Source organism: Balaenoptera musculus, chromosome 1 (assembly GCF_009873245.2).
Source record: "Balaenoptera musculus isolate JJ_BM4_2016_0621 chromosome 1, mBalMus1.pri.v3, whole genome shotgun sequence".
NCBI classification, from domain to species: domain Eukaryota; kingdom Metazoa; phylum Chordata; class Mammalia; order Artiodactyla; family Balaenopteridae; genus Balaenoptera; species Balaenoptera musculus.
The window spans coordinates 64603108-64627997 of record NC_045785.1 but is presented as its reverse complement, the minus strand read 5'-3'; the positions used below and the strand labels follow the sequence as shown (position 1 = coordinate 64627997).

General features: G+C 38.0%; 1 protein-coding gene across 4 annotated transcripts in view; it reads right to left on the bottom strand.

Annotated features, from left to right (window-relative positions):
* Positions 1-24890, bottom strand: part of LOC118900046 (serine/threonine-protein kinase TNNI3K) — a 288316-nt gene that overhangs the window by 93458 nt on the left and 169968 nt on the right. For all 4 annotated transcript variants that reach the window (XM_036862208.1, XM_036862214.1, XM_036862222.1 and 1 more), the window contains 3 exons: positions 7953-8005; positions 7583-7635; positions 3632-3764 (listed from right to left, as the gene is read on the bottom strand). In XM_036862208.1, coding sequence (XP_036718103.1) covers positions 3632-3764; positions 7583-7635; positions 7953-8005 — 239 coding nt within the window. The remainder of the gene's footprint in view (positions 1-3631; positions 3765-7582; positions 7636-7952; positions 8006-24890) is intronic.

Here is a 24890-nt window from a genome sequence, read left to right as displayed (position 1 = left end):
TTGCAGTAGTTAAAGTGATAAAGATGGAAGTTTGAACTAGAGTGGTGGTGGATAAAACTTCAGATGTAGATACGGGTATATACCTCACCAATTCTATTCAGTATTGTACTAGAAGTCCCTGCCTGTGTGAGAAAGCAAGAAAAAGGTTTAAAATACAAACATATTTGAAAGAAAGAAATAAAATTTTCTTTATTTATACGTAACGTAATCACCTATGTGCAAGATCCCAAAGAATGTACAAGAAAGCTACTTGAACTGATAAGTTAATTTAGCAAATTTGTAGGGTACTAGGTTGTTATTTAAAAATTAATCATGTCTCTATACTAGCAAAACACATTATACATTGAAATTAAAAAAAAACATTTAAAATAGCATCAAGAAACACAAAATTCATAGAAATAATTTTAAAAAATATATGTGTAAGGTTTCTATGATGAAAACTACAAACACGTTGATGACAGAAATCAGACCTAAATGAAGGGAGAGACATACTATGTTTATAAGTTGGAAGATTCAATATGCATAAGTTGTAAATTCTTCCCAAATTGCTCTACAAATTCACTGCACTTCAATCAAAATTCCAACAGGATTTTTTTTTTTTTTGTAGAAATAGATAAGCTGGTTCTAAAATTTATATGGAAAAGCAAAAACCCTATAATAGCAAAAGCAATTTTAACAAAGAAGAGCAAAGTTGGAGGATTCATAGTAAATGATTTTGAGATTTACTATAACTTATCAATATATTGTAGTATTGGTATAAGGGTAGACTTATATCAATGGAACAGAATAGAGTCCACACATATGTGGTCAATTAATTTTTGACAATAGCACCAAAATAACTTAATGGATAAAGGAAAGTTTTTTAAACAAATCATGCTGAAAAATTGGGATCCATATTAAAAAACAAACAAATAAATTAACAAAAGGATAACAAACTCAACTTTTACCTTGTACTGTTAAAAAAATAACTCTAATAGATCTTATAAATATAAAATCTAAACCTACAAGATTCCTGTGAGAAAACACAGGAGAAAAACTTTGTGATCTTGGGTGTGGCAAGAATAATTTAGACAGGATGCACAAAATATTTAAAAGTTTGATATGGTAAACTTCATTGAAATTAAAAACTTTTGTTCTTTGAAAGACATTGGTAAGAATATGAAAAGGCAAATCACAGACTAGAGAAAAATACTTGCAAAACACATAGCAGATGAAAGATTTTACCTAGAATCTAAGAACTCATTAGTATATAAGATAATTTGAACAAATACTTCACCAAAGAAAGAGGAATGAGCAGCAGATAAACACACAGAAAGATTATCAACATTATTAGTTATTAGAGAAATATAAAATAATACCACAATTATTTACCATTATATACCTACTCAAATGGTTAATATTTTATTTTAAATAGACAATAAAAAAGTGCTGGCAAGGATGTGGATCAACTGAAATCCTCATACACTGCTGGTGGGAAGTCATAGTGGTACAAATGCCTTGGAAAAAATCTTACCATAAGATCTAGTAATCCCCTCTTATGTATTTATCCAAGAATAATGAAAACATCCACACAAAAACCTGAATGGTTTTGGCAATTATATTCATAATTGCCCCAAAGTGAGAATAACTCAAATGATCATCAACTTGTGAGTGGATGAATAAATTGAGGTACATCAACACAATGGAATATTACACAGGAATGAAAAAGAACAAATTACCAATAAATGTACTAACATGACTCCATTTATATGACATTCTGGAAAAGGCAAACCTGTAGGGACATAAATCAGATCAGTGGTTGCTAGGGGCTGGAGGTGGGAAAAGTGAATTGATTCCAAAGATGCATGGGGAGCTTTTTGGAGTGATGGAAATGTTCTATATTATGATTGTAGCTGTGATTATACAACTGTATATATTTGTTAAAGCTCATTGAAATGTTAGTCTAAAATGGTAAATTTTGCTACATAAGTGATACTACAACTTATACTATATAAGTTAAACCTGATTTTTAAAAATGACAATTGCAATAGTTTAAATGGTGAAGATGGTGGCTTGAGCTAGGATGGTGGTAGATGACGGTAAGTAGTAGACAAATCCAAGATGTCCTTAGGATGTAAAATCCACAGGAAGAGGTGAATGGATTGACACAGGAGGTGAGAGGAAGGGAGACATATCTCTCTCTTGTGAAAATACTACAATGTGTCTAGAATTACAGTGGATTTTTAACATATACTCATAAGTCTTACCAGAAAGCAGATTCTAAGAGGTAGAGAGATAGCAGCAGATCAGAGCAAGACATTACAAATAGCAATTTTGGTCCAGTTCAAAATAGAGTCTTCTCATCCACCCTATAATAAGGGCCAGATCTCATCATTTAAAACCATGAAAGCATGTAGAGAAAGGTTAGGATGATTAAATAAAGAGCATATAATTTGTGAAAAGTACTTTGTTAGACACTATGCCGAGTGTAATTAAAGACCATATGGTTATTAGGGGGAAAATGCCTTGAATAGACAATATGAGTTATGGCTTTTGCTCTGCACATGAGTACTAATAAATATTGTGATCCTGGTTAAGACTTTGAACTTGTGAGCATCCACATTTGTAAGATGTCTTTCCCTAACATCCCTTTTGACTTGATCCATCTGATATATTGTGATAGGGTGGCCACTTAAGAAGCTTACAATATAATTCATTTAAAATTTATTTACGATTTAATTTGAAAACAACTTTTCAAGCATGGTAAGTTCTGGGGATGCAAAGTCAAGGAGTTTTTAGACTCACAGTGGATACAAGTAAGTAAACAGTGTGACAGTACTGTTGTATCTACAAGAGCAACCCAAATAAAATGGAGAGAGAGAGGCAAATAAAACTTACCTCAAATATTTGTACATTTTTTCCTGTGATTAGATTCCCTACCTCTACCTTCTACATGTACACAGAGTATAAAGTATATTATCAACAACAAAATTATAGGCTCACTCACAAAGTCCCATTTTTAGAATGCATCTATATATGTAATAGAAAATTAGAAAAACCAATTCTCTTTTGTATAATGTGAGACAAGCAGAAAGCAGTCCTGATAGGTTATTTTTATGTGTTGCTACTTTCAGCTCACTTTTATATGCACATCAGAAAGGCACTTCTAAATCTCATCTCAAAAAGTAAATATTGCTTTGTTCACATTATTTGTATCCACATTCCACATGGCCATTATCATTTGCTTGTTTTATTAACAACAGATACATCAAAGCCCTAAACTTTAATAATAAAATATACCTACACTTCTGTGTGCCTGTGTCTAAAACCACATAGTTATAGGCCATTAAGTTTTCTGGATTGGGCCACACCTTTAAACAATTTGAGACCGTTTCCTTACTTCTCACTTTGCCAATCCACCAAGAATAGTCATTTTGGGGAAAAAAATGTTTCTTGAATTTGTGAAAATGCACAGAACTCTGGAAATCAGAGAAGCTTCTTTTTTTTTTTTTTGCCACACCCCGCGTCTTGTGGGATCTTAGTTCCCCGACTAGGGATTGAACCCATGCCCTTGGCAGTGAAAGCACAAACCGCTAACCACTGGACCTCCAGGGAATTCCCTCAGAGAAACTTTAACTGAGGCATGGCTTACCTGGCTTGAGATGAGCGAATGGAATTTCGCCGGTGAGAAGTTCCCACAGACACAGAGCATAGCTGAAGACGTCAGCTTTGATGGTGTAGCGTGTACACTGTGTGAACACCTCAGGAGCCATCCAGCGGAGGTTCTGTGGGTCAAGAAACATCCACAAGTCATTTACCAAGTGCTTAGTTCTTCTACTGTAGAACAGTGTTCTTCTTAGTGAGGATTTGTTAAGTGTTCTCTCGAAGTTCTCAAAAATATAAACTTAAAATAACATCGATACTGCCCTCAGTGTGTGCAATAAACTGGCCCGTGCATACAAAAACAGTGTGTTTACTGCTGCTGTTTAGTTTTTTAAAGGGCATTTTCTTTTATCATTGGAAGATCATGAAATCCATAATTCTTCCCAAAATATTGCAACAATATTAATCACCAAATAACACTGCCTCTTATAAAATGATGATCACAGCAGCAGCATTTTTTTGTGTATCTCTGAGCATCTTTCCCCTGGAAGCCTTACAAGCTTCTGAATAGCCATCCATGGGTTCATCCAAGAGCTCTATGCCTCCCTGGGGGTGAGTCACGCACTGTGGGAGGAAGCTTCCCTCCTTTAGAGCTTCAGGTTGTGGTTTAGGAAGTCACTAAATTAGACCCATAAATAGTGCCCTGATGACTGAGGAGAGAAACGGCCTGAGGGGAGTGCCCAGAGTATTCGTGTGAAGCAGATTTCTCACTGGCAGGATCAGGTCTGTCACATCTCCTCTGTTTGCCCAGCGGTGTTATTTCTGAATGCTGTTTGTGCAATATTCCAGAAAGCAAGCCCATAAAACGTTACAAGTTTCCCTGTACAAAGGTCTACCCTCATGTTTTCACGGCATCATTTACACCCTTTTTACTTGCAGTTATGTATTTTTCATTTTTAAATATAAGTTTCCATTCTGGGATACAAATGCATAAATTTGGTTTATTTGTGGTTTAGGAAAAAGAGCACTAGATTTTGAGTTAGGAGATGCAAATTCTAGTTCTGGCTCTACTGCAGACTATTTGGGCAGTTCTGGGAAAGTCTCCTGTGCTTCCTGGACCTCAGATTCCTCAAGGGCAAGACTGAGGAGGCAGGCCCTTCCAGCTCTAAAACCCCATGGCTTCATAGCCGTATCAATGGATTTGCCAAATACCTGCTTTCTTTGTATTTCCACTGAAAGAAACCGGTATTCTTTTATTACTCCTAGTGAAATTCTGTGTGTAGTGCTGCCTGCTGGTAATTCTTTTGAAGTGTCTACATTATTTTGAAGTCATGCATAATTGCAGCTTTCCAAGAATATCTTTATTTCGATTATGGTGCTTCTATGAAATTCTTCCACACAAGCGTTCACATTCAAAATAGCCTCCATTTATATAGCATATTGTGTGTTGTGTCACAACATTGCCTAAGGGGGAGTAGGCATACAGTATGGCCACTTTTTCACAGGGGGGTAATAGAGTAATTAGCAAACTTACATAAGGCTACATAACTAGTAAGAAAGAAAATAACCTTCAAAATAAATCTAGAGTAGTGCTGTGCTTAAAGACTCCACAGCTAGGATAAAAGAATATTACTTGCTATTGGTGAAACTCAATTCAATTCCATTTGACAAAAGGTTATTTAGTCAGAGAGTCTCAACTGGCTGCATTTTAGAATCACCTAGGGGAACTTTTAAAAGATACATGTACCCAAGATCAACCTCAGGCCAGCGAGATCAGAATTGCTGGGGGTTGGATTCAAGTAGGATGCTTTTACAAAGTTTCCAAAGTGATTTCGATGTGCAGCCATGGTTGAGATCCACTGAGTTAGCTATCTCTATGTCAAAGGTACTAGATGAGATCTGTGTGTCCTGTCAGAAAAGGACTCACTCTTCCCACCTCTCATATCCTACCATTCTCCTCCTTGCTTACTCCACTCCAGTCACTCTGGCCTTGAACACAGTAAGGACTCTCTTGCCTCAGGGCCTCTGCTCTTACTGTTCCCCCTTCTACACTGCTATTCTCCTCTCACGGATAACTCCACCATAGGTTTCTTATCAAACGTTATCTTTCTCTTTCTCTCATCTAAATGGCTCCCCCCATCACTCTCCATTCATATACTCTGCTTTGTTTTTTCTTCATAACACTTATCACCGTCTGATATATATTTTGTTAATTTGTTTAACGTTTATCTTCTTCTATTAGAATATTAGCTCCATAAACACAAGAACTTTGCTTTGTTCACTGCAATATCCCCAGTTCCCTAGAATGTCTGGCATCTAGTAGGTATTCCATAAATATTTGTTGAACGAATGAGTGAAATTTAATTGGGGAAACCAGCATGCTTAATCCTACTTACAATACAACATGGTCTATGATGTCGTTCCTGCCTTCCTCTCTAACTCATCTCTCATTTTGTCTTCCTCACACAGTGCATGCCAACAATACCAAGCTATTTGAAGTCCCCCAGGAAGTCTGGTGTTCCTCAACCTCCCCTGTGCCTTTGCTCATGCTGTCTTTCACTCTGTCTGAATTTATTTATCCCTATCCATTCCACCTGAGCTCCCATGATGCTTTGTCACATCTCTGTCACTGAATGTCCACACTGCTTTCAATCTTATCTGCTTATTACTATGTTTTATCCCCTAGAAAATGAGTTACTTGAGATCAAGGACTAAGCTTTGATTTGCATTTTGTATTCCTGGCCCTTTGCACGATGCCTGACACACTGTAGGTCCTTGATAAATGTTTGTTGAGTGAGTCAGAGTACTACCTAGCAGTGCAAACAAAGTGCTACAAAAGCACAGAGAGAAAAGTGTGTGAGGAGGAGGAGGGGGGAGGAAGTTTATGGGAGGGAAGGTACTTAAAATGGATAAAATTTCCTGGACCATGCAAGATGAGTAGACTTCCTCCAGGTGGGGTACAGTGAAGGGCTTCGCGGGCAGAGAATATGACGCTGGCAGAGTCACAGGGCTGTGAAAGTGAATGAAATGTTTGGGGAATAGCCAGATGGCTTGTATGCCGGGGGCATAAGGGACTTGAGAGAACGTTTAGTGGGAGAGGAGGTCACAGAGGAGCCTTGGGGTCAGATTTGGCAGGTGGGTATAACATTTTAAGCATCGTTGATGGTTTATAGGAAGAAGTGAATTGTCAGAACACAACACTTGGCTGATGTTGCAAAGAATGAACTGGAAGAGAGGACTGTAGTTAGAAGCCTAGAGCAATGGTCCAGAAAAGAGATGGAGAGGACCCAAACTGAGGCAGTGGTAAATGAGAGTTTGGGATGAACTTTAATAAAGAAAAGAAATAGAAACAAACAGAAAAAGTGATTGAGCAGTGTGTAAGCAGAAGCAGGAAGAGGAAGGAACAGAAAATTAGCCCAAGCTTGGGTAATTAAATAACACAGCTAGTCCAGAAAGAGAAGTGCACTTCTTTGTGCGGAAGGGATGGCAGAAGGCAGATGATGAACCTAACTGCAGACATTTTGGGTACAATTATGCTTGTTTCAGATGTTATCATTTATATTTTTCTTAAACATTAATGCTTGACTATATCACCTATTGCCTTACAATGTTAAAATGGAAAACTATGAATTGTTAGTAGATGCGGGTAAACTATGGATTTTATGGTTACCTATTAAATGTTAACTCTACCACTTAATAACGAGATCTAAACATGAATGCCAATTATCCATGACTGTCATGTACTTTTCAATTATATTTGAAACAAATTCTGTTATTTGTTCTGTAACATTTTCCAAATATATATCTAATCTATTTCTCTAACAGAGCCTTGAAATAGTTCTTTTGGGGGCTTACTGAAAATAGAAACATAAAACATTAACCCGCCCTTGGGAGAATGCCATTTCTTCCAGTTAAAGTTGCTTTCATCTCCCTTCCTCTCATGCTGAGTTTACATATTTTAATTGTTTCATAATTATAGGGAACACGAGCAGCAACAAACCCCAGGTTGTTTTGTCATGTTGTCTTCATCCAGAGACTGCAGAAATCTTGATTCTGAGGGAAACAGAAAACAAATACATGTCAAAGGAAATATTTTAAAACCAAGGTCAAAGATTACAGCTAAAAGTTTCAAATCCCAAGAAACCTCTATCTTTTTAAAATTTTCACTTCCTTTCTTTTAGCTGAGGATATGAAAGAGGAAAACCCGAAATAAATGATATACTTTTAAAATTCATTGAAATTTGAATGACTTAGAGAAGTATAGCTGTCAGTGTGAAATCCATTTTCAGATTCATCATATAATATCAGCACCAATGAGGAATGGAGAAAGAAACGGATGCCATTTGGGGCATTATTCATGGAAATCTCACCTCCAAAATCTGCCACCACAGCATGCCCATCCTCATAGAGAAGAATATTGTGACTGTAAAAAAAACAAGTAGATATTGAGTATACTTTACTATTTCCTAATCTGAATGGCCTCTCAATGAAGAGGACGATAATCATCATTTGTTTACCCCAGAGGCTAAACAACTCGAAAAAGGCTAACAGACATCTCAGATTAGTGACTCTGATCTTCTTAGTTTTGCTAATCTGAAAGGAATGTTTATAAAATGTGGTCATCTTATATCTGACTTTGAAAGTATACCAAGTATTCTACTTTAGATAAACCTTCTAAACATGTCAAAAAGACCCATCAGCTGAAGATCAGTTTTTCTGCTCTTTGAAGTTCATTTGCTAACAAAATTTGGCTACAGGCAGTAGTAAAATGTACCTGTGAGCATATCAGAGTCAGAGCAAGGGAATAAGCTTGCTAGAACCCTAGGCTTATAAGGACAGCTCAAGGCAACACCTGACACGAATATAGGAAAAGGACTCTTTACGGAAAATGTCTTGGTCATTATGTTCTAGCTAGAATCACAGGACAAAGAACTGTTTTTAAGGCCTGTGAAATGAGGCTGGCTAATCTACTTTTTAAGGTCTTGGAGAGGAAAACATATAAAGGTCTTCAAAGTCTCCTTTCCAAACCAGAATTCAAGCTAGATCAAGGCTGTCCTTTTCAAGAAGTAAATCAAGCCTGGGGCAGTCCAAAGAGAGGTCATTCCTCTCACATATTGGTGAACTGAGTTGTGGGATATCTTATGGACAAATGTATTGTGACCCAAGATTGTCTTTGAGTGTTTCTTATTGAATGCCTTTCTTTATGCTTATTTCACATTTGGCTTCTAAATGAGTCATTTCAGCATTAGGAGATCTCCTACTGGGTTTCTTTTAGTGCACATAGGCCATACTATATTAATTTATCTGCTCTATCCTTAATTGTTTTGCTTCATGATCAAAAAAGGAAAATTTTATTATTTTCTAGTCCCAAATAAGTCCAGTATGATATTGAACCATTTATTTAAGTGCTTCCAGGTGCTGAGTTGAGCTTTATAAGAAAGTTAGTTTTGAACTTCTCTTGTATCATAAATGAATTTTACCTTTATGGTATACACTTAATCCTCTTTTCAACTACCAAAAATCTAGAATGTGTTCAAGATTTTTTTTGCTTGGAAGAGCTCAGTGTAGAAGTAATATAGGATGTTGAAACAAAAACCCCAAGATGTTCTCTTTAACTGTAAATTACCAATTAATACATGCTATGAGAATGACACTATCATGATAAAGAACTCTACAGCATCAGGAGCTCTCTGGAAGTTCAAAGGCAGCAAGAAGAATGCATCAAAATGCTGTACCACTAGATTCCTTGAAGGATTTAGGTGAGTTCCTGTACCACAATCCCTTAGCCTATCAAAGGATAATGAGTGTTACATTTCATAGATATCATTAAAACACATGTTGAACATGAATTACTAATCAAATTAAATGATTATATGTATAGTATCCTATCCATTAATTTAATTTTGATTCAAATTAATTATCTAGAACAATGGTTATCAAAATAATTAGCAGCATATTCTCAATATAGAAAACAGATTTGTAAACGGAGCTGCCCTAGTTAAACACAGGGAAAGGCTCACAGAACCCCTACTTAACCTTCATCTTTTCCAAAAATAGCAGTCCTTGAGGCAATAGCTTGAAACTATGCATGTAGAGTAGCCCCCAAATAAGTTACATGTCTAGGGAATATTTTGTTTATTAATTTATTTGTTTAAATTTCTTCTAAAGTAAATATTTTATGCTAACAAGAATAAGGATGATAATACCAGCTAACTGGAGTTGGGGTAGTGAAATGTTTAGCAAAATTTTACTCTTCTAGCAAAAGAAACAAGTGAATTTGGTCACTGGGCTGCCCAGTGCTTCCTGGTATGAGAGGCAGGATGTCCCAGGATGCAGGGATTATGCTCATTGCTGTACCTCCATCATTTTTAGCACGTGCTTATTTTTGGCACACTGCTTATACTCCTTATCACATTGGAGTACTCAATAAACATTTTTTGAACAAATAAATGAAACTTAAAATAGAAAGTCACAAGTTTGGAAGGGTAAAGATTACATTAGTTAATCAGCAAGTACTTATTGAATATCACTCATCATTCTATAAATATTTAAAATTCATAGACTCATATGATTGGAAGATAAATTAGAACTAACCTAGTTTAACCCTCTTAGCTCTGGAGGAGGAGTACAAAGCTCAGAGAATTTAAGTGTATCAGCAGACATTATATAAGTAGCTAGTGGCAGAGAAGATATAGAATCCACTTCATCTAGGCCAGCATCTCAGATTTTAGAAAAGTGCCTGGCAAATAGTAGGTGATCAGTGAATTTTATGAATTATTCTTGTGTCATACTATGGACCTTTCCCCAAAGCATGCTATTTACTTTCTTCACATTATGAAGACACACTGTTGGTGGGAATGTAAATTGGTACAGTCACTATGGAGAACATCATGGAGGTTCCTTAAAAAATAAATCACAGCAAGATCCTTTTTGACCCACCTCCTAGAGAAATGGAAATAAAAACAAAAATAAACAAATGGGACCTAATGAAACTTAAAAGCTTTTGCACAGCAAAGGAAACCATAAACAAGATGAAAAAACAACCCTCAGAATGGGAGACAATCTTTGCAAATGACAAAGAATTAAACTGACAAAGAATTAATCTCCAAAATTTACAAGCAGCTCATGCAGCTCAATATCAAAAAAACAAACAACCTAATCCAAAAATAGGCAGAAGACCTAAATAGACATTTCTCCAAAGAAGATATACAGATTGCCAACAAACACATGAAAGAATGCTCAACATCATTAATCATTAGAGAAATGCAAATCAAAACTACAATGAGATATCATCTCACACTGGTCAGAATGACCATCATCAAAAAATCTACAAACAATAAATGCTGGAGAGGGTGTGGTGAAAAGGGAACCCTCTTGCACTCACTGTTGGTGGGAATGTAAATTGATACAGCCACTATGGAGAACAGTATGGAGGTTCCCTAAAGAACTAAAAATAGAACTACCATACAACCTAGCAATCCCACTACTGGGCATATACCCTGAGAAAACCATAATTCAAAAAGAGTCATGTACCACAATGTTCATTGCTGCTCTATTTACAATAGCCAGGACATGGAAGCAACCTAAGTGTCCATCAACAAATGAATGGATAAAGAAGATGTGGCACATATATACAATGGAATATTACTCAGCCATATAAAGAAACAAAATTGAGTTATTTGTAGTGAGGTGGATGGACCTAGAGTCTGTCATACAGAGTGAAGTAAGTCAGAAAGAGAAAAACAAATACTGTATGCTAACACATATATATGGAATCTAAAAAAAAAAAAAAAAAAGGGCATGAAGAACCTAGGGGCAAGATGGGAATAAAGACGCAGACTACTAGAGAATGGACTTGAGGACAAGGGGAGGGGGAAGGGTAAGCTGGGACAAAGTGAGAGAGTGGCATGGACATATATACACTACCAAATGTAAAATAGATAGCTAGTGGGAAGCAGCCACATAGCACAGGGAGATCAGCTCGGTGCTTTGTGACCACCTAGAGGGGTGGGATAGGGAGGGTGGGAGGGAGGGAGACGCGAGAGGGAAGAGATATGGGGATATATGTATATGTATAACTGATTCACTTTGTTATAAAGCAGAAACTAACACACCATTGTAAAGCAATTATACTCCAATAAAGATGTTAAAAAAAAACCCAAAAAACTAAAAATAGAGCTACCATATGATCCAGCAATCCCACTCCTGGGCATATATCTGGAGAAAACCATAAGTTGAAAAGAAACATGCATCCCAATGTTCATTGCAGAACTATTTACAATAGCCAGGACACGGAAGCAACATAAATGTCTATCAACAGAGGAACGGATAAAGAAGATGTGCTACATATATACAATGGAATATTACTCAGCTATAAAAAGGAATGAAATAATGCCATTTGCAGCACCATGGATGGAACAACAGATTGTCATACTGCGTGAAATAAGTCAGACAAAGAAAGACAAATATCATATGGTATCGCTTATATGTGGAATCTAAAAAAAAAGGTACAAATGAACTTATCTACAAAACAGAAATAGAGTTACAAATGTAGAAAACAAACATATTTACCTGGGCATAAGAGATGGGGAGGGACAAATTGGGAGATTGGGATTGACATATACACACTACTATATATAAAGTAGATAACTAATAAGGACCTACTGTATAGCACATGGAACCCTACTCAGTACTCTGTAATGGCCTATATGGCAAAAGAATCTAAAGAAGAGTGGATATATGTATATGTATAAGTGATTCACTTTGCTGTACGCCTGAAACTAACACAACACTGTAAATTAACTCTATGCCAATAAAATTTTTTTGAAAATTGTTAAGTTTGTAGGATATTCCCTACAGAGGTTTTTCCTATATCTACATTTCAAGTCAAAACCTTAGATAACTAACTGAATTTTAGGATAACACAAACTCAGTAGCAGTGTTAATTACCCTTGCTAACTTGACTTTGCCTTAGAAACTTCAGCCTTTTTAACACCACTTCTTTGACGACCTGAACTTTGAGAGAAGAATAACAATAAAACATACAAAGAAGGACAACTCAAGGTTTTTTTTTTTCTTTTTTTAGCTTTTCTTCTTTTCTTATTTCTCCAGTGGCTTTCAAATAACAACGATTGCTTTTGCTTGGGTTTCCCAGCAAAGAGAGATCAAGATAAAAGCATATAAATATATGCTAACATTGGACTGATGATGGAGGCAACAACTAGAGTAAATCACCCAGAAGCCAAGGAATGCCACAGCTTCTGGAAGCTGGAAGAAGCAAGAAACTGATTCGCCTCTAGAGCCTGCAGAAAGCACTGTCTCTGATGATTCCTTGAAGTTAGTCCAGGAAAACTGATTTTGATCCTCTGCCTTCCACAAATGTAAAAGAATAACTATATGTTGTTTTAAAAAAAGGACACTATGAGAGATGCAAAGTGATGCACATTGTAGATTCCATCCTCAAAGACCTTACAATCGGCTCAGGAAAGCTTAGATGAGTGTGGGTAACATAAGAATTCAAAGAAAACAGTGGAGTTATAAAAGAAATTAGCTTTGAAGTGGGCCTCAAGGGACAGTCTACAAACATCGGCTGAGAGCTGATCATGCACCAGGAAATTTCCTATACACTGGGATATAGTGGTGACCAAGACAAGCAAAGAGCTTATGAGCTTACAATGAAGTGAGGAGGAAATGAGGCTGAGACAAAGGGGGAAAGAAGTGTAGGTCAGGGAAAATCTTGGTAAAGGCCAAGAGTTGGGAATGTGTGTAGTCTGTAAGGGGAATAAAAGAAGGATGTACTTACTAAATTGGAGACTACATGCTGGAGTGTCATGGGGGGAAACTGAGTGGAGGTGGTGTTGGATTACAAGGGAATTTGAAAGGCAGGGAGGGAATTCCAGGCTAGACACAAAAAGCTAGCAGGTTTTTATATATAGGGTGCAATGCTCTAAAAGCAAGGGACTAGTGTTCAGAAATAATTTGAGGTACTGAAAGACAAAAGTAATAAGGTAAAGTGGAGAACAAAACAAAACAAAAAAAAATAGGATGAATCCATCAAAATATTTGAAAGAAGTGTTTAGATCTTGGGACAGCTTAGATATAGAGAAAAAAAGGGAACAAAAAACTTAGGATCATCTTCAACTTTTCTAGTTTGGAATACTTAAGCAGAAAGCAATAACATATCTAAATAGAAATGGCTGTCTTACTAAAAATCCTGTGAATTTTTTATGAAAAGTATAGTGGCTGACTTGGGAGGCTAAGGAACTTGACTAAAGTCATTGTTGTGCTTGGCAAGATTGGACTCACCAGATAAATAGCTATTATTTTTACTAAACTGAAATAACATTCAAAGTGAACTCTTTTGTCCTTAACAAACAATAGCAAATTAAACAAAACAAAGATGTAGTGACAATTTAGGAATATAAGGACAATGTGAGTTCATAGCAGCAAATGGAGCCAAATGTCAAAAAAGATGCTATGAAAATGTCATTGCAGAATGAGAGCACTTTGGGAAGTGCTGCAATAAAATGAAATGTTCTTTTCACCTCAAGATAGTCTTTTGGATCTGTCCATTTCTTCTTTAAATGCTCAGTAACAAAGAAAACTAATTTTTAGAACTACCTCTAAGATTCACCCATTAATTTTTTAGTTTAGTGCTAAGCCATACTTCCTATCTAGAGTGAATCAAATGGAGGGGGACAAGTAAGGATGAAGTTGATGGAATCTGTGCTAATCAGTGACAGCACAAATGCCTCCTGGTGGGTGTCATATCAGAGTCAGAGAGGTAATCTGACAGGTCACCGGCACTGGAGTGGAAGGTTCCTAGGGAAAGGGCTGACCTTGGAGCTGGGATGATAGAAGTGGTGTGATAATTATTAGTGATGAGCTCAAGGGTTTATTACTGAGATATGTCATGAACTGCAAGTTTTGAGAAGGGTGAGAACAGTGAAAGTTGTGGGAGTCATGTGACAGTAACAGAAAAGGTGGTAGTAAAGAGAGAAGGGATTAAATATTGCGTGAGAGCCTCCTGTGGGCACACACTGGTGCTTTCAAGATGCTTACATTCCTCATGGAGCCACTATGGTGGTTGGTATTAGCATACTTCTTCTACAGATGGATAATGGAGGCTCAGAGCGGTTACATAAGATGGCCAGTATCATAGCTGGTAAGAGGTGAATCCAGCAGTCAAATTTCAGTCTCCAAAGTCTGCCCTTTTTAGGAGAAGCTGACCCTTGCATCATCTGGATGGGCCCTGAGGAGCCAAAATTGCTAAGGCTGGATGTCTGGACAGAAATTCCAGAAATTTTGCTTGGGTAAAGAGTGGTCTACCAACTAGTGTCCAAAATACCTGTGTTCAGTGTATGACTGTAAGGTCATAAGACTGACGTCAACAAGCTACATGGAAAGTAATCTAGTACACCTCTGTACCACCAAGACACAGCAGGCAAAGACTAAACATCCTCCTTTCCAGAGTATGATTAATGTGTCATACGCAGGAATGAAGCACAGTCACTGTGAACGGGTACTTGCAATCCGACCTGGGAAATAAGCCAGGCACATGAGGAGTGTCAGTGGCTTGGAGGCTATCATCAGGATCAAAAGAGAGAAATAAAAGAAAGGTGATGGGAATTCTGAGATTTCCTCTCCCCCAGAAGACCATTTGGGAGGTTCATTTTTATTTCTTTGCTCTTGTGGAAGGTTCTGGGGAGTGGGAGTCTGCTGTTATATCTGACGCTTTGCAGAGCACCTTCACGCACATGGTCACATTTGGTGGAAACAATCGAGTCAGACCCTTTTAATTTGAATTTGATAAAGAAACCTGTCAGTAATTGCTGGCACTAGCACCTTAGCCCCAATTCTACCACCTGGGAAAGGAAACCAGGGGAGGTAAGGGGCAGGAGATGAGATAGACTACCCTGAGAGGAAGGAGGAGAGCAGCTACTGTAATGCACCAATCTGTACACACAACAGTGCCCATGCACACTAGCACACACTGCCTGCCTTCTAAACTCTCCAGACACGTGGTTAAGGGTGAAGTGTCACTGAGGAACGCTCTCCAGATAGCAGTGAGTTTGGTAAAACCATTAAAGGAAGTTAAATAGATAAAGGTCAACAGGTCCTTAATTCTTTTTTTTTTTTTAAATTGAAGTATAGCTGATTTTTTTTAAATTAATTAATTTATTTTTGGCTGTGTTGGGTCTTCGTTTCTGTGTAAGAGCTTTCTCTAGTTGTGGCAAGTGGGGGCCACTCTTCATCGCCGTGAGGTCCTTAATTCTTACAGCAATTTTTTGGCATTTCTGGATTTAACACTTTGACTTAATCTAAGTGAGTATGATTTTAAAAGCCCATGTTATTTGCTAACTTGTGATTTTGTTGTTACAAGTGAGGTTTGCGTTCAGAAGCGAGCTGTTTGGCTGACAAGTGTGCCGGGTCCACCTGGCAGTGTCAGCAGCTGAAACGGCTTGCTTGCTGCCCTGGGTCATCCTGTGTCGTAGGAGAAATGATAAGCTGCAATCACGGTCACCCCTGTGAGCACTGCTCAGCTTTACTCTTCCTGCTGTGAAGGTCTAGTTTTGGGCTAGAAACTGCAGTGTCTGCCTTCAAAGAGAATGCAGTCTGATTGGAAATGCAATGCAAAATAAAAGGGAGAGACATTACCATCACAAGCTAGAATTTAAAGTGGTTTTCACTATGAAAGACCTACAGAAGAATCCAGAGAATGTAAGAATTAATTCTGAAAAAGATCATTAACAAAGGAGAAGAAAGAGTCTTAAGAATAGGAGGGATAAGAGGTAGCATGTAGGACAAGGACCCATATTTAGGATACCTGGTTTTTGCTGTTTCTAGTCCTGTGATTACATCATAATACTTGAACTTTTCAAGTCTTCCTTTCCTATCTTTAAACATTGTGAGGGGAATGAAGGATATTAAAAGAGATAACACATGGAATTTTGTAAACTGTGAACTGCTAAATAGGTTTTTTAAAAAAATAAATTTATTTATTTATTTTTGGCTGCGTTGGGTCCTCGTTGCTGCACGCGGGCTTTCTCTAGTTGCGGTGAGCGGGGGCTACTCTTGGTTGCAGTGTGCAGGCTTCTCATTGCAGTGGCTTCTCTTGTTGCGGAGCACAGGCTCTAGGCGCGTCAGCTTCAGTAGTTGTGGCGTGTGGACTCTAGAGCGCAGGCTGGGTAGTTGTGGCGCACGGGCTTATTTGCTCCGCAGCATGTGGGATCTTCCCAGACCAGGGCTCGAACCCGTGTCCCCTGCATTGGCAGGCAGATTCTTAACCACTGTGCCACCACGGAAATCCCAGTATTGGTTGTTGTTAATAAACATAGGACCTAGCTTACGGAGTGTTTGTATGACTTAAAGGCAAATGTGCTTTGTAAACCACACAGCTGTGTACATGTTGGGTATTAAGTGATGAGTCTTGGAAGTGAAGTGACTTCCTGAATCAAAACCCACAGACTTAGAGAACAAACTTATGGTTACCAGGGCGGAAGGGTGGGGGGAGGGATTGTTAGGGAGTTTGGGATTGACATGTACACAACGCTATATTTAAAACAGATAACTGACAAGGACCTACTGTATAGCATAGGGAACTCTGTTCAATATTCTGTAACAGCCTAATTGGGAAAAGAATTTGAAAAAGAACAGGTACATGTATATGTATAACTGAATCACTTTGTTGTACACCTGAAACTAACACAACATTGTTAATCAACTGTACTCCAATATAAAATAAAAAGTTAGAAAAAAAAGAAACTGACTTTACTATGGAATATTTCAACTCACTTTTAGCCCTAGAGTCTCTTCTCCTTCCATTCCCATTGTCTAAATGTACAATACTACTGCTGCTTGATTGAATGACTGCATTTCACCTAAAAGAATCTTTGGTTCCCTGACTGCATTGATACTGCAGTATTTGGACTTGGCTCCAGCTTTGTCTTTCATCATGAAGCAAATGGTTTAGGTCAATTGTTTATGTAACAGAACTGAGTATTTATCTTTTTTGAAGTGTCTGTCTCTTACAGATCACTCCACAGTAAAGTTCTTTTAACCTCAACAATGCATGCATTTAGCAGAATACAGAATGTAACTGAGGGAAAGATTTACTTCATTCAAATAAGCGCTGTGAATACAACCCACGCTCTGACCTTCACTTCCTTCTGCCACAGTAATAACAGTTCACTTTCAGAAAAAGAGCAAGCTGTTTTCAATGTGGTGTGTGTGTGTGTTTATACCTTTTAAGTGTTTTCTCCAGTTTTCTTTTAAACAAAAGTGAATGGAAGTTAAATTCTGCTGGTTCCTTGTGACAAAAGAAAATTTTCTCCAACCTCAGAACTGAGTTAATTTAATGAAGTCATTATGTAAGCATCATGAGTCTTTTCATTTTAATTGCCTGTATTGAAAATTTACCTAAAGTGCTCAAATGATTCATAATCAGTTGGTTATGCACTATAGTCCAATACTAATTGTCACTATTAATCAGACTGGCCTGATTATGAGACAATTTTCCAATTCTGACTTTCTTCCAGAGCAAGACTGAAGTTCATGGTGGACTTAGAAGGATCAAGGTGACTTGCAACTCTCACTCCACTGCCGTTAAGAGTTTTTTTAAGACACTTAAAAAAATCGCATAAATATTAATTCATTTTTTTCTGAATTATACAACCATGTAATTGCCTATGTCAGTGGCTACTAACGAACACTAGTTTGCATGGCCAACCTCTCAGTGTCCTTATTTGAAGAGATGACAGCCCCCAAACTGTAAATCTAATAACAGAACAGCAATGCTTCCCAGACTTCCTATAAGCCACTGTTTTCTGTTATATGCCTGATGGTGATTAACTCACATGATTAAAGACACATGGCTATCGGCATGCCTGGAAGCATTCCAAGGGTTAAATCAGTGGAAGCAATTAGGCTTCATTTTCAATCTCATCACACTGTGAAAGTCATTAGTTTACAAACACATCTGCCTGACAAGCAATCACTCAGACCTGAGGCTGAGGAGCCCTGGATCTGCCTGCTGCCACATTTTGCTGGTGGGGTGGTAGTGCTACGTGATCGCTTGGGACTCTCTTCCTGCCTAAGACCTCTCTCTGGGGAGCACTGCCTTCCTGACCTCCAGCATAGGCAACCACATTATTCTCTCCTCTCCAGTCATCCTTGAACCCTTGCCACTGCCAAACTCAATGTGGCTTCTTTACCTCTGAGTATGTGACCCCTATACTCTGAACTGCTTCCAATTTGTTTCAAGTATAACCTAAGGTGTTAACTAGACCCTTGAAATGCAGTGCAACTCACATCTACTTGCTTTGGAGCTTTGTACCCTTTCCTAAAAAATATTTCCAAGTCATCTAGATTAGCTCCTTGCAGTCTACACATATTCTCATAGTCTCTCCTTTCTGGTATCTTTCTGCCTCTGACTTTTTTCTATCATCTCTGCTTCCTACTTCATTAGGTAACAACAACTAATCAAAAACTCATTATCTTCATGAGGGGTAACTGCTGGAGGTCTTGGGTTTGAGCCCCAGACAATGGAGATAGCATATTTGGGTTCAGAGAACTTATTGATATTTACTTATTATGTATGTTATGTGGTAATGGGACCCTCAGCAACCACTTGAGGGTTCCACAATTTTGGCTGCATGTAGAAACCTGGTAACAATTGTATAGTAACATCAGAAATCACATACTCTGCTTCATAGCTAAATAAAGCCTCTATGTATATTCTTGATGCCTCCTTTGTACCTTGGGGCTCAACATAAACTATTCCAGGATGCCTACCACGACAAGGGAGTTTTGTTGTTGTTCTTCTGCAAGAAGTGTGAAGCCTCTGAAACTCATTTTTAAGATTTTATTTCATCAGGGCACCCTCCTTGCCAAAGGCCAGAGAAGCCTAAGCCTGGATTTCTCTATTAATCTTTTGAAGGTAGTTCTTCACTAAAAATAAGAACTGTAATTTTATTTTTTCAGGCTGCCAAAAAGTGACCCTAGTTTGGCTTCATACAGACTGCCTTGGTCCTTTGGAAAAGGCATGCAGGAGAAGAAACATGTTGACAGAACGATAGCTCCCCCAAGCTCATTCAGGAATAACAATATGCTAATCTTGAACATAATCTAGGTAAGAGAGAAGGAATTTACCAAAGTCCCATATCATGAACTTCTAAACACTGAAAGCCTAATTTCAGTGAACTCTCAGAAACCATGGAAACAGAAAACTCCAATAAATGCAAAGGATTGCAAAACCTTGACTTTTCTTAAAACAAACTCCAGTCTGTCAGTAGAAGTATATTTGAAGGCTTACTTCTAAAGCTACTGGATTTGTCCCACTGCCAGTGGGATTGAAGAGGTGGATTATAAGATTTGTATTGTGGTTAAACCCATTTATTGAGGGTAATGTGAAAAAACTCCATACTCTTCTTCACTTACTATTTGCTCAGCACCATGAAACGCGAGTGGAGCAGCGATAATGCCTGAATAAATCTAACCACACACACACACACACACACACACACACTATTGATTGTGATGTTTCTGCGAAATAGTGCCCTAGAATCAACAATCAAGTATAATTTCCATTTCTACGCTAAAGTTATTGCTTATTCTTCTTAACAGGGCGTAATCTTATGAGGAATCTTCGGTACACAAACTGCGAAATGGAACATTTTTGAATGAGAAAGGGGCAATCGATATCACAGACATCAACAGCTATGCATTCATGATATATCATTTGTTTTATTTTAATTTAAAATTGAAAAAGGGAATATTGGAAAACATCATATTGACTATGTTTTCTTCACAGGATCTAACATTTTTCTAATGCACTGGGACCCTGGATGAGCAGGGGGTTTTGGCTTCAGACATTTGGTTGTGAAACCTATGTTTGGGGGGGTGTGTGGTCACAGGACAGTGGGGGAATTTTTCTCCCACAAAGCACATGGTCAGGATTTTGAGGAAGGATGAAAATGGCAAAGATATGTGACATCAAAGAGTTAGAAACGTAATAATTAGCTAGCCTGATTACCAAAATAAAACCACAAAACCAACAGCATCAAAAAAGTTTCCAGCTTTTGCTGCTTCCACTATCATCTAAATACTGTTTCCTAGTCACTTTTCTGAACACAGTGATTTTTAATAATACTAAAACCTCTAAGTTTCGTATGCAAACCCCACTTTGTATGTAAACCCTGAAATGCACTGGACATTTATTTACATTGAGGAGAGAACATAAGTCTACCAAAACAAAACACAGAAAATAATATGAAAGCAAAAACTTGGGGGACTTAGGACAAACAAGAGATATAGCAAGCAATATTTTAGAATTTGAAAGGATATTAGAAATTATTAAATGATCTGTTTATAAAGGAAGAATTTGAAGAGCTTTGTTTTCTGTCAAGGTCACTACTGGATTTCCTGACTAATAACTGTTCATTTTCCTGCCTCACTTACTTCATTTTCCCTGATCTCTGAGGACCCAAGCCCATGTTAAATACAGAGACATAGATGCTAAGGGCACCAGCTACAGAGGACCCAGACTCACTTGTACCCAAAAGTGTCATAGGACTCTTCTCACCCACTTTTAAGAGAGCAGATCCAGTACCAACTCTTTGGGAATGTGCCATGGGCCTTCTGAGCATCTATTTAACACTGAGACACAAAAGGTCTGTGATAAACCCTCTATCTCTGCATGTTAAAATTAATTCCTAGACATTAATGGGGAAAAAGAAAAGGCCAGAGAGAGCATGGAATAAGAACTGAAATACAAGTAAAAGAAGAAAAATCTCTGAGTTCGGCATGACAAACACCATTGATTATGTGCCAAGTTTCCTGTTAAAAGACCCCAAAGTAGGTGTACACGTGTCAGGCACAGGAGGGCTGAGCTTAAGAATAACAGCTGAGAGGAGAGCTGGGCTTTATCAACAAATAAGGTTTCCGTATTAAACAGAGCAGCGTCGGAAGTGGGCAGCTCCACGAGAGCAGGCGAGGCGGCTCTCTCTCTGACAAACAGAGGCTGTGCTCCTGCAGAGCTCGGCCTCTAAGGAGGGTCTCCTTCTAACTCTCAGAATGAGCCACAGATGAGTGTTTTAAACAGTGTGACTTCAGGGGAACTTGTTTGCGGTCCTTCGGGAAGCAGGGATTTGTAGGTAATTCAAGAGAGGAAACCGTTTACCTACTGGACTAATCTGACGCTACGACTTTTACTATGGCGTCTCCATCCCTCTCAGGGAGCACAGGGAGACGAAGTGCCCATGTCTCTGCAAAAGGGCAGGTTACAAATGTACTCAATCCCGCATGCTTTCCTTCAAGGACACTTTGAAAATTCAAAAGGAATGAACAGGTCTATTTTTTTTTTAAACTTGCTGAATCGTTCAGCGTCTCTTTGGTTGCTGAGAAGAGGAGCACTTAGTTTTTTTCCAGACACTAGATGGTCTATCCCTGTGGGATAGAGTATTAGTCACAGAAATGTAACTCATCAGCCCTGAAGGTTTAGGGCTATTTCAGTTCTAACACTTCGTCAATGCTGCGTGGCTGTCCCCACCATGCCCCCTGGCCCTTCCTCCCTCTCTCCTTCACTTTGTTCCTGGTGTCTCCTCCAAGTGTAAACTCACTTCCAACTTTTCTTCTAAATAAATATCCCCATTTTTCAGCACCCAGTCCAGTGATCTCTTCTTATCCTGGCTTTCCCAGCACTTGACCCCAATATGATTATAAGCTCCATGGGCACAAGATCCATGAACCAGGGAAATTACTGGTGATTGATAATAAACTCTTATTGAATTAAATTTTCTTCTTGATCCTAGAGAAGTAAAGGTAAGGAAAGAATTAGAATGATTGGGGATTTTAAGGCGTGGTTATATTCAGCATTGACTTTTCCTAAATTCCATAGAATTGAATTCTGTAGCTACTCTGACCAAACTGTTGTTTTCTATTTTCTATAATAGATCCAAATTTGTGACTCAAAACAAATTCTCTGAGACTTAAGACCTTGATTTCACTTTTTAGCCTTATTCCAGGCATATTCTTGTCTGTCAATTTCCTGTATAATCAGCATTTACCCAACAAATATTTGGTTAATATTTATTTGGCATCTACTATACTGCTGAACACAGAAAAAGCTTTAGAACAAACCCACCTTTCCATTAAAGATAAGGAGATGTGCTGAATAAGCATTTTGTACTTCCCCCCCCAACCGCCCACCATCATTGACTGCTCTGCCTGAAGCTCTATTCACCCCATTGACCCCTCCCCCCATGCCCTTGTGCAAGCAACAGCTTCAAGAACAAGCTTACCCAAATATTCTAGCCCACGTCCGGGACTCTGAAACTGAAGGCCTGTAACACTATTTTCAGTTCCATACATTTGGTATTTAGAATATGCTCTTTTTTTATTTCTTCTTTTTCTATATATCTCTTATTTCCCCCAGATACATTAAAACTATTCTTAAAACATTTTATTATACAGTGCCCCCTAGGACTTGGCAAATTACAGCAGCTCAAGAAACATTATGGTTGTGAATAATCAATATAGCTACTAATACAATATCCTGCCTTTTTCAAAGTAACCCTCTGGACAACATTCTATTTCTCTCTTCCTCTTTCTGGTCCATATTCTTGAAGGGTTTTCTTAAATTTACTGCATCTACTTCTTTATTGACTATGCCCTCTTCAATACACTAGTCTCACTTTTTACCCTGCCGCTCCAAAAAAACCCTTTTTTCCAACGTGAACTTCTGTTTTGCTAAATGCCACAGGCTGTTAGATCTTGTACCATATTCTATCCTAAGCGCTTCTTATTCTTGGCCAAAGCTTGCTTCTTTTGTCTTAGTGAAAGATATCACCATGAATTGAGTTACCCAAATAAGAACCAGGGAACCAAACTTGATTCCTCCCTGTCCTTCGATCCCCTCTTAAAAATGTCACCATGTACCATCAATTCTACCTTCTAATATGTTCTACATCTGTCCAGTTATGCCTTCTACACGTTGAGCACTTATTTCTTATGGACAAGTCAATAATGTTGATTAGAATCCCATTTGTAGAAAAGATCTATAGGAGATCTTTCAATGTTAGGCATGGTGTTAGACATTAGGTAATAACAGTAAGTAACACTTAAATATAACTATGTGCTAAGCATAGTTCTAAGCAATATATGTTAACCTATCTAATTGTCACACAACCCAATGAGGTTGGTATAATAATTATAACATTTTAAACATGAAAAAATTGAATTGCAGAAAGGTTAAGGTAACACAGCTAGGTAGTTTGAATTCCTCATTTCATTTAGTCTCCATAGTAGCCTTCTATGGTGGTATTAATATTTCGACGTAGAGCTGAGGAATTGAAGCTGAGAAACTTAAAATAATTTTCCTTAAGGCCACACATTTGGTAACAGTGTCAGAATTATGCTTAGAATCCACATCTAGTTGGCTTGAAAATTCATTTACTTTCCTCCACACATGCTCTGACAGGGTCACATAGAATAGTTTAAGAAAAATTAAATTGGAAGGTACAGCCTAATTTCTAATATGTTGCATTAATTTAGGAACATTTATTCTGAATACTGTTTTTTATGAAAGCAAGGAGGATGAGCGTTAAAATAGTGAAGTCTATAAATTAAAGAAAGTAAATGCAACAAAGGACAGAAAATGATGACTAAGGAGAAAAGGCTGGACATGGAGAGGGGAGCAAAAAGGGACCAAATGAAGGTGAGGTGTGGGAGTGGAGCAGCTAGGTAGGGGTGCTGGTGATGGAAGAGACTGGAAGGAGGAGCATGAAAGGATGAACGTCCTGGATGGTGTTTAGAAAATCTAATGAGAATGTGTTCATAGAAAATGTGACATGTGACTAAATAGTTCAACAACATGCATATTTCATGACGTTGGCCTTATGTGACTGGGTTACTCATGAATCTACCAGCTGAAACAAAGCCAAAAGATACCCGGTGATTTTATTCAAGTTTACCGTCTACCCAGTCTTTGCACGCAGCATGGAAGTGACAAATGATTACTATTCAAAAACCGTCTACAGGCTATCCAGCATGTTGTGGATACTCTGTATTCTGTACTTACCCAGCGCTGCAGAACATTTGGTTCCTAAAGTATTTAGTGGTTTTTTGTTTTGTTTGTTGTTTTGGCTTTGGTTTTGATTTGTGTATAGCCCTTCTATTTAACTCAATGATGATGGAAACAACAATCTTATAAATGTTACCCACACATGCTGTATAGTCAAGGAAACAAAGGCAAACATCTATTTGAGTGTCTGGTCTCCAGAGGACATGATGATTTGGAGTGGCCCCAGACT